A 10,003-nucleotide genomic window follows, 5' to 3' on the forward strand; every position below is an offset into this window, starting at 1 on the left:
GTTCACTTTCACTCGATCGCTTTATGGACCTTTAACGTAATCCGCGACTTTCGCCACGCTGTTATGGTTTTCTCGGCTCATTAGGTCCAACGTTTTGCGGTTCGTTACTAATTACAGTTTTTTTTAAATTACCCATATTGCTCAATACGTTAAAATTGTGATATATTTCGCTTTCTGCACCTATTTGAAAAGGATTTCAATACTTAATGAAATAAAACCAAATTACAATAATAAACCACCACCAGTATAGAACTATACGCGTCCATCACTGTATTCGCCAGTTGATCGTTAAGGTGTAAATAGAGGTAGCGTGAAAGCAACAATGATGGGTTTTTTTTGGTTATACTTTCTTCAAACAAATGCCACAATATTATTGGGTAAACTGTATTGGGTATGAAATGATGGGATGGGGTTTATTCACCAGAGCAAATTAATTCAATTTTCTATCCAATTTAGAGAGTATAGACAATTACTTTGTTTATCATTATTTGCTAATTTCACACAAAAGACCATAAAAAAGGAGAAATAAATGTTTATCCTATGAGGAATGTAAATCTAAATATAATATAAAAAAACTTTTACTTACCCTTCATTGCTTCTTCTAATCACTGATTAAAGCTTATTGAAATTTGTTCAATTAATGTCCATTTATATCCACTAATCAGAAAGGAAATATTTTAGATAAAAAGAATGATTGCCAAAAGATCGTATCCATTATTATCCAAAACCATTTATCTTTTTAACGAATTTTATCATTTTTTAACATCTAATAAGATTTATTTCCTTTTGGTTCATGAAATAGAAGCGCCAGCTCGTACAAGCTGAGCTGTGGTTCGGTTCTCATTTGAAAAATACCCTCTCGTTGTGAATATCGATATTTTACTAGTGCCGAACATGCTATTCGTTCGGCACCGGACAACCTTAAAAGTCATTTGCAAATCAATTGCATATGCAGACGAGAGCTGGCGAACAACGATAAAAACGAAAAAAATGGTTAAATGACGAAATACAAGCTCTAACTTAAAAGCCGGGTGCAAAAGTTTGGTATTTTAAAGCCCAACACACGTGTGTATAGTAATAGTCAACCAATACACCAATTTTAAAAGTCGATTGTTCCACTGATTGGCCCTATTCATTGAATTGTTTGTTGTCGTGTCTTTATTATTTTCGCTACAAGAACGGGTTTGTTACTGGTACCTAAACAAGACAAAAAGAGGTAAAAATATCACCTGAAAAGATGTCGTTGTTTCCATTTCTGAAGGTAAACACATCTTTTTTCCTTCTTCCCCCCGGTAAAGCCCACCAAAACACAAACACACCATTGTAATACTACCGATCGGCGCGAGGGGATGAGATCATCGGGTCATCATCTACAAGCAGGCCTGTGGGCTGCAAAGCCCGATCGATAGCGCCACCACCATCGACTTAATCAGTAGTCGTTGTTCAATCGACCTCACCAGAAGCACGAAACCTCGAGCTCTCGAGAGTGGGAGCGCCCAAAAAAAAAAAAATGCATTTCTTAACAGTTTTCACCCTGACGCTGTGCGGTGGTAAGTGATCGTGTTGATATTTTACCCTTTTTTGCACTAACTTTTCTCGGCCGTTTTGTAGCACTGACCGTCGCGCGCGGCTGTGATGTACCGCTGGCGCACTACAAAACGATGCACTGCCAGCCGGTCGGCAACCGTCCGGACGGTTGCCCGGAAAGGTACGACTGCCCCTCGATAACGGCGCACGACAGCAGCAAGTGTTACTTTAATGGCAAAACGTACGACATCGATCAGCCCGTGCCGGACGCGGAGGTGTCCCAGTTTTGCTCTGCCGCCTGCTACTGCCGATCGTAAGTGTTTGCAGGAAGTGACCGGCTTCTGCAACTCGTTCACCCCGTTTTAACGTTCGCTTTGGTTCGATTGCAGCGCTAATCCGATTGCTAAATTCCGCTGCGTGCACGTGGACTGTGCGGAGTTTTTCAAGCGGTTCGATTACGACAACTGCGTGCGCCAGTACAGCCCGCAGAGCTGCTGCTCGACCGGTACGGTGTGCGGGGAGGAGCGCAAGAAGCTGGCGACGTGCGAGCTGGAGAGCGAAATCTACCGGGAAGGCCAACGTATGCGCTTCAAGGGTAACCAGTGCCGGACGTGCATCTGTACCGCCGGGTTTAATGCGACCGCGATCGAGCAGGATCCGAACTGCGTGGAGACGGTGTGCGGGTTCGAGCTGTTCGAGGAGAAGCAGGTGTATGGCGGTGGCATCCCGGTGTACAAGCCGGACGGCTGCTGCCCATGGGAGTGGCGAATGCGTAAGTACACAGGGCACCTTTTGTCGAAGATTATTCAAAAAAATGAGCTTTATCATCTTTTTTGTTTAGCAAAACAAACGGATACCGTTGTGAAGGGCACCGGCAGTAAGCCGGCCACTGATCCGAAGCTACAGTGCAAGTACGGCAGCCTCACGCTCGATGTGGGAGACTCGCTCGACATACAGCAGAGGGCCGAGGGACAGAAGTTGTCCTGCAGCTGCCAGGTGCCACCGTTAATGCACTGCATGCTGAACTAAAGGACGTCCAACACGAGTGAAAATATACAATCAATAACCATTATCAAGCTAAAAGCGTGCATACAGAGTTTTCCAGGGGTTCTCATAGCTGTGGGGCACTTTGTTGCGTCCTTGAAATGAATCTAATGTGAATTGGAATCTATGGCACCCTTGTTAGACAAATCCAATAGGAATTTTCAAGGAGCCATATGAAGTTCACTTCCCAGAAGAAAAAGTCTAGGAAGTGTCCCACAGCTATGAGAACTCATGGAAAACCCTATAAAACCGCCATGCATTTGTCATGCGATCGTTTTTAAAGCTTTTTATTCAGTAATAATTGTAATAAATGTCACATATCACGCTCAACATGAAGTACATTCGCGTATCACGCTCCTCGCGCGTTAGTTTGCCGTTAAGGTACAGTGGACCATCGGGGGGATGGCACAGAAGCACTGGTAAACGCCGATCGGCGTCACATCCGCTACCAGTGACTCTCCTATGCTTAGCGTCAAGTTACCGTACGTGCAGCTGTCTCGAACCGTCCTCCCTTCCAAAGCGTTTGAGCTCTCCGTTCCCTCGTCCCGCCGGATACGATCGTTTGCTTTTGCTGTTAATTAAGAATTTAAACTTATTTAATTAACAAAGAAATACTACCAAACAACCGGCCAATCACTCACGCAGTCGCCACTCCCACGGGCAGCACCGATTGCCGTAGTACACCGGGGCCGCACCGTGCGCCAGCACCGACGGCGCTATCAGCTCGAACGCACACGCGTTCGTGTAGCATTTCGTGTGGCCGTGCGGGTCGCTCGCGTTGAAATGCTGCGTGCAGATGCACGTCTGGCACGGGTCGTCCGGCAGCTGCATCCGTTCGCCCTCGTAGTACGTCACCGCGCCCACCGTACAGCGGGGCAGATTGGTGCGCTTCTCGCCGCACGCCTGCCGGGACGAGCAGCAATCGTTCGTGCGGTACTGGCGCACACAGCCGGCCCGGTGTGGCGACAGGAACTCGGGACAGTCGATGTGGGCGCAGTGGAATTCGGCAACGGCACGCCTTGAGTTCCTATATGTTTTACAGCGGGAAGGAGTGTGGTTTACTGTTACTAAATTCTAAATTCGCCGGCTAGCAAATGAACCACACATTACTCACATTTGGCATGTGCACAGGGCCAGGCAGGACGATTTCACCTTCTCGTCCGGGACGTGCGCGTGCAGTTCGTACGTTTTGCCGAACAGATAACACTTATCATGGGCGCGCTGTTCCAGCATCGAACAGTTGAACCTGGAAGCCAAGAGCGAGAGAGAGGGAGAGGGCGTTATTGTGAGTTATTTTGGGATTTTACAAAGCGAGGGAAGTCTTACCATAGTGGGCAGCCCTGTGCGTTTTGCTCGGCCGCCGGTTCGCACCCGAGGGTCGTGTAGTGTTTGGTGGGCACTGGACATCGGCACAAAGCGTTTGTGGCTGCAAAGAAAGTGGTGTAAAAAGTGATTAGTTTTGATTGGCAACGAAAAAAGCAGTAGCGATCAGTAGCTCACCTCCAGAGATCAGCAAAACGGCAACGATCAGCATCGCTGGAAGTTTGTGCACTAAAACTGAAACCATTTCTGTCTAGATGTGTGCTTACACACGCAAAGGAACTAGAATTGCTGGCGTTTAGACAAGGATTTTGCTCCCAACTTCTTTAATGTTTGCACTCCATTACCGATCACACCGCCGACACAACAGACACGTCTAGAGAGACGGCAAGCTGCTCACTGTGAGTCGGTTTGTGTTGTTTTTTTTCGCACGAGATGCCACCGCCGATAAGCGACGGCAGCCCGGGACCGGGATCGAATCGACGCGAATGGGTTTTGTTTGGTGTCGCGTGATGTAATTCCTTTGAACTGATTGTGTCCGGGATGGGAAGCGTTTTGTGTACCTATTTATGGATGGTTTTCGGCTGTTAGTGCAGGATGCAAAGCAACTCAGCAAAGGAACCGATCTTATTTCCATGGAAATGTATTCATAGTATAATTCATAGCATAGTTGTAAAACGGCTTACAGTAGAGCTGTACGTAACGCAACACACCAAAAAATTCTTTAATCCCAATCACCCCCATTCACGTAAACGTTAAAATATCAGCAAAGTAAAAAACTAATCACTGAGTTCGTGTTCTCCCATCCGCCCTCATCACTCCTGTACCTTCAGCTTCTGTATGCGGCTCGATACGAACTCCATCTCGTGCGACACCTGCGACCCGTCGAGCGAGTTGTCCACGCGCACGTTCTCCAGCGAGCGGGACTTTTTCAGCAGAACGATCGGATTCCGGCTGTACCGTACTGCATTGATCGATACGTCATCCATCATCGGCGTCGAGTGTTCGCACGTTTCCATCAGTGTCGTTGCGATCCCGGCATGACTGGTGGACACCGACGGATGATTGTCTGCACTATCCTGCCCGGCTAGCCCGGAGTGGTTCGTCGGATCCGAGCTTTCGCTTTTCGTGCGCGTTCGGTGAGGTATAAAGTAGGGGCGCATCCGGCCGTACGGTGAATAGCAGTGGGAAGCTTTCGTTGGCGACTGAGAGAGCGAGAGAGGGGGATAAAAAGTATAAGAATAATTTGGTAATTAACGCTCAAACGGACCACCAACACCTACCTCATTTTCGTACACTCCCATCGAAAAGTGTACGGCGTGACCGCGATGATTGCGCGTGGTCCGATGGTTGAGCGCCGGGGTCGGCGTAATCGGTACCGTATCTCGCACGTGGCGCCACGCCTCATGGTAACTGGCATTGCTTGGCAATGGGTGAAAGGTAAAGGGCTGCCCGCGCCGTTCGGTGTCTTCGGTAGGGTCCACTTCCTGCTTGGTTTGGCACATCGGGTTCAGTTCGGCCGCAGCCGGCACGCTGCTTTCGGCGGTTGGGGTCTAGAGGAGCGAATGAAATCGAGGTATTAGAGCAATTTTTAATTGTTTGCAAGCACCGCCCTACTTACTTGCATTGTTGAGTCTTAACAATGGGACGGTGATGTGGTGAAGAGGGGGTATATTTCTGCAGTGCCAGTGCCAAATGGTTGGTATTGCCAAATTTGATTCCCCACTTAAAACATTTTGTCACGGCATACGCATCTCGTTCGGGTTATTAGTGCCAGGTTTAGTGCCGCAAGTAAAATTGATTGGAGTTTTGTTTTCAGTTCATTGCTGCAGATGGATTAATTTCCAGAAAAAATGTTCGTTTGTTCGTTCGTTCGTTAACAAATAGCAATACCGTACCTGAATCGTTGCTCGTCCTGAAGGGCGTCCGGATGTGATTAGGAAATTGAACATCCTAGGCAATCCAATGCGCGATTTTATTCGTAATCTGATTTTTTGACCGATGATTGTACCGTTTCTGTGGTTATAAAATAAAGAAAGTTAGTTTATTTATTCATGTATGTATTTGCGCAAAAAGTACTTACGAGATTTTGATACAATTCACCGAAAAACGGATCACAGATGTAAACAAACATCTAATACGTTGACAGCAGCGCACTGTGATGCAGTGTGGCCAGATTATATTGGCAGATTTCGGCAGGAGCACTGTTGAGAACGCGACAATTTAAATTTAATCAATTATTTTAACTATCAATTTATTTTAAAGCTTTCACCACCAACCGTGAAATTCAAATTTTAATTTTAATAATTTTCTTTGACTAGCAATTTTTGGAATCCACACAAATGACAGCTTCTTCTTATTAATAACATTAAATTTTAACGGATAAAATTTTGAATTTAAAACGCATGTAGCATTTTTCAAGTGCCAGGCAAACAAAATCGGTAATTTTAGGGTATTCATCTGTGAATCGGTAGGAATACAGATAAATCGGTACTTCTGGTCACTCTGCTGTGATGCAGCCACGGATAATCGAGAGCAGGCAAAAAAGTTGGGCAGTGGCTTAGAAGATAAGCCGAAATTTGGTCAAAATTTTGAAAAAAAGCTAAAACAACCTTTTATTTAAGATAAACTGTTTTCAAATTTAAATTCTGTTTTTTTTTCGTTCTTTTACATTTGTTCTTCTGCTTCATCATAATCTTTTTCTCATTCTTATCTTTGCTATTCATTTTTGTACAGTTTCTTCACTCTTTAATTTTTGTTTTGTAGTACTTTTTTATATAAATTTTGTCTCCTAATTTATGTTTTTTGTGAATCTTTTTTTCTAGCTATGTTTTATTATTCCTTTTTTTTTACTTTATCATTCTGTAGTTTTTTCGGTTTTTCTTTTTTTTGCATTGTTTTCATTTCTTCCCTTTTCGTTTTCCTTCCATTTCGTGTACTGTGTGTGTACTATTTTTATTGATTTATGTATTTTATCTTGAGCCCTTTTTATTTTTCTGCTTATTATTCTTCTTTTACTTTTTACTTTTCTTCTTCGTCTTTCTCGTTCTTACTTCTTCTGCTACTTGCTCCTTTTCTTGCTCTTCTTCTTCTTCTTCTTTTTCTTCTTCTTTTTCTTCTTCTTCTTCTTCTTCTTCTTCTTCTTCTACAACTACTACTACTACTACTTCTTTTACTTTTTCTTTTTCTTCTTCTTATTCCTTCTTCTTTTTTTCTACTACTTGCTTTTTTATGATTCTTCTTCTTCTTTTTCTTCTTTTTCTATTACTTTCTTTTTCTTATGGTTCTTCTTATTCTTCTTCTACTTCTTCCTTTTCTTCTTCTTCTTCTTCTTCTTCTTCTTCTTCTTCTTCTTCTTTTCCCTTCTTTTTTTCTTTTGGTTGCGACTCTTCTTCTTCTTTTTCTTTTTTCTATTACTTTCTTTTTCTTATGGTACTTCTTTTTCTTCTTTTTTCTTGTTTCTTCTTTTTCTACTACTTTATTTTTCTTCTTCTGCTTCTTCTTCTTCTTCTGTTGATGTTATTCCCATCCGGACATGTAGCGAGGGCCAGCTACTCCGCCATTGAGCGAAGAAACGAATCAATATATTAACATTTATTTCATAATGCTATTTCTTTGCATTAAACATCAATATGTTTTAAAATTGTTGATCGAAATCCTTGCAATATTTCGAAAGAACATATGACACCTTTTACTGGCCCTGCACACCACAGCATGCGTCCTTAGGAATGTGTCCGACCCTTCTAAAGCCATCGCCATAAACAGAGAAATCACATTTCCATAAATTATCATTACGTCATCCCCTTCCCCGCACCCGGTGCAATGAGCTTCATTTTTTCACCATTTCCTGCACTACTCCCAGCTCCCCAACCCGCCGCTTTGGTTTGATCGCTTTCACACGCACCGCATCGGAGGGGAAAGTGGGTTATTTTTTTCCCGGCGGATGTACAAACTCATATGCGTGCGTTTTAAGCGACTTTTGTGCGTACAATGTTTTTTTTTTGCTGTTGCTTTTGCGCCTTCTCGGGGGATGTTTGCTTTGAATTTTTGGCCGACCACCGTACCGAGGGTTGCGCGTATGAAAAACAAACCCCCGAGACGAATCGTGCGTTTTACGAGGTGTAAAAAGCGGCTAAAGTACGGCTAAAGAAGGCATAATGTAATGGCGCGATGGCGTAAGAAGGTAGCTCGACGTGCAATGAGTGCCTGGAGTGAAATTTAGCAAATATACCTTTTTTGTAGCTTCCGTTGTGCCCTCTTCTGAGCAGCCAACAAAAAAAGGGGACACACTAGAACAAAACCACGCTGTGGCCGTGCCGTTCGTTACACCCATTCGAGGGGTTTGTGTGCAATGCTTTCGATGTCAATTTCGCATCGAGTACGGGAGAGCATGTGTTTGCGTTGTGGGGCTGCTCATGGTGCCGAAAGTAGCCAATAAATAATTTAATACAAGCCTGCTTGTTAAGGGAAAGGCTCATCGCTTCATCGTACCAGGCCCCAGCACGTGGGGTTCGTTCGAGCAGCGAACCCTTAAGGCTACTACTACTGGTTGTCCAGCGGAAGGAAAAAAAACTGGAAGCACAAAAGTTTGACTTTATCTTACCCGCATCCCCCCTAGCGCAACGATGGCAATAACCGTGCCCCGAATGATACTGACGAGGGCGATAATATGGCTTAGGATGGATGCTGCTGCAACAGCAGCAGCATGCGTGTGTTAGCCTTTGGGGGGGAAGCGACAATAATGCTCTGATTTGGTGGTTCCCCCCGCGGGAACACGCTTGACCGACTAGCAGGCGAAAAATAACGAAAATATTGTTGAAAAGGAAATCCAAAGGCTGGGGAAAAGAAAGAAATGGTCGCCAAAGCCATTGCTGGCCATGGTGGCGGGTTTGGATACACAGCCAATCCTGTGATACACTAGCACGTCTGTCCGTTGCTATGCCTACGGTACGAGGATTATGTACATGCGATCACTTCAATCCCTGATTCTCCCTTTTTCCGAATCTTTTTGTTCTACGAATTCACCGGGAGGATGTTGACCCGAGCATATCCAAACGGTCCCGGCCTCCCTTCCGGTTTGAACGGATCAGGACGAATGTTTTCTAATCCTTACTTATGGTTGCTTCTGTGTGTTTCCACAGGCGTGTTCGCTTCCCTTGCTTGACTTTCAACATAGCGCCTGAATGTAGGCACTAGCGCCCGAATGTAGGCAATTCGTAGGTCGTTCACGGTAAAAAAAGGATTTTTCAGGCAGCGAATGAGTTTTGCTATGTTTGGGATCAAAAATCCGACCAGCTTGGCCAGATACGTTACCAAAAAGGTTACAATAGTTGGGAAATTGCTACAAAAAAAAGAAAACGACGTTCGGAGTGCGTACCGGGAAATTGCAATGCATAAAGTTTGAAACTAAATTGCGCCGTATGATGGTTTATCGGGGAGCTGGAAATTAGATTTCAGTTCGTGAGGGTTATGAAAGAGGGACCAAAACACAGAGGAAATAGTGTGGTGTAAAGGTGGGCACTATAGTTGCACGTAATAATAAGTGTAATCTTATTAAATCGTAACTTAATAGCGTTAGTTTGTTAAAGGAGATAAGTTTTGGGCAGTAGAAATAGGGGTGTTGGTAATATTTAAAAGCGTAATGTAAAATTACCCTTCTCAACCTAAGTTTTCCAATCCCTGAAAGCTACTATTAATCAACACAACTAAGGCATAACCTCATTGGATCACACATCTCGAGCAAATGCGTCTCCAATGGCACCGAAAGGCGACTAAGCCCGATACAAAACCCTGCCACAAATCTCCCTGGCGGGCATCATCTATGTGTCCGATTGTTGGGGTAGCTAGACGACTGGAGCAATAGTAATTACAGCAAAAAAGGATGGGGTAAGGATCCAACCAACAACTAAACAACCAGCAACCTATCATTGCCCGCACCGAAAGCCGACCGTATAATTTATTAATTACAGTGTCGGATGAAATTTTACGCGAGGACTTTTCAAGCCCTGAGATCTCCAGGAAAAAGGGAGCACCAGTACTAATCATAGGGAAAGGACTATAACTCTTTTGCAGGATTTGCTTGCTAATATTAATGAGACTCTTTTTCCAGTGT

The 10,003-nt window shown here is 44.3% G+C and overlaps 3 protein-coding genes across 3 annotated transcripts; 1 reads left to right on the top strand and 2 right to left on the bottom strand.

Moving 5' to 3' along the window:
* Positions 1-1,411: 1,411 nt before the first annotated feature.
* On the top strand, positions 1,412-2,901 carry LOC120902828. The gene is made up of 4 exons (XM_040311864.1): positions 1,412-1,550; positions 1,612-1,840; positions 1,917-2,299; positions 2,369-2,901. The coding sequence occupies exons 1-4, from the start codon at positions 1,511-1,513 to the stop codon at positions 2,554-2,556; spliced, it is 840 nt and encodes a 279-aa protein (XP_040167798.1). The 5' UTR covers positions 1,412-1,510; the 3' UTR covers positions 2,557-2,901.
* LOC120902827 lies at positions 2,843-4,419 on the bottom strand. The gene is made up of 5 exons (XM_040311863.1): positions 4,072-4,419; positions 3,898-3,997; positions 3,686-3,817; positions 3,213-3,598; positions 2,843-3,142 (listed from the first exon to the last, which is right to left on the bottom strand). Exons 1-5 carry the CDS (start codon positions 4,136-4,138, stop codon positions 2,937-2,939), a joined length of 891 nt encoding a protein of 296 aa, XP_040167797.1. The 5' UTR covers positions 4,139-4,419; the 3' UTR covers positions 2,843-2,936.
* A 97-nt stretch (positions 4,420-4,516) lies between these two features.
* Positions 4,517-6,052, bottom strand: LOC120902829. Its single transcript, XM_040311865.1, has 5 exons — positions 5,975-6,052; positions 5,790-5,907; positions 5,513-5,717; positions 5,175-5,444; positions 4,517-5,096 (listed from the first exon to the last, which is right to left on the bottom strand). The coding sequence occupies exons 3-5, from the start codon at positions 5,516-5,518 to the stop codon at positions 4,707-4,709; spliced, it is 666 nt and encodes a 221-aa protein (XP_040167799.1). The 5' UTR covers positions 5,519-5,717; positions 5,790-5,907; positions 5,975-6,052; the 3' UTR covers positions 4,517-4,706.
* Positions 6,053-10,003: the final 3,951 nt, after the last annotated feature.

Source organism: Anopheles arabiensis, chromosome 3 (genome assembly GCF_016920715.1).
Source record: "Anopheles arabiensis isolate DONGOLA chromosome 3, AaraD3, whole genome shotgun sequence".
Taxonomy (NCBI): domain Eukaryota; kingdom Metazoa; phylum Arthropoda; class Insecta; order Diptera; family Culicidae; genus Anopheles; species Anopheles arabiensis.

Excerpts from the sequence above, each read along its gene's own strand:
- LOC120902829 (XM_040311865.1), bottom strand. Across the intron at positions 5,097-5,174 it reads TGGGAGTGTACGAAAATGAG|TCGCCAACGAAAGCTTCCCA; the intron begins GTAGGTGTTGGT and ends TCGCTCTCTCAG.
- LOC120902828 (XM_040311864.1), top strand. The coding sequence starts at position 1,511 with ATGCATTTCTTAACAGTTTTCACCCTGACGCTGTGCGGTG. Across the intron at positions 1,551-1,611 it reads CACCCTGACGCTGTGCGGTG|CACTGACCGTCGCGCGCGGC; the intron begins GTAAGTGATCGT and ends GCCGTTTTGTAG. Across the intron at positions 1,841-1,916 it reads GCCGCCTGCTACTGCCGATC|CGCTAATCCGATTGCTAAAT; the intron begins GTAAGTGTTTGC and ends GTTCGATTGCAG.
- LOC120902827 (XM_040311863.1), bottom strand. The coding sequence starts at position 4,138 with ATGGTTTCAGTTTTAGTGCACAAACTTCCAGCGATGCTGATCGTTGCC. Across the intron at positions 3,818-3,897 it reads GCACAGGGCTGCCCACTATG|GTTCAACTGTTCGATGCTGG; the intron begins GTAAGACTTCCC and ends CTTGGCTTCCAG. Across the intron at positions 3,599-3,685 it reads GCCCTGTGCACATGCCAAAT|GAACTCAAGGCGTGCCGTTG; the intron begins GTGAGTAATGTG and ends TAAAACATATAG.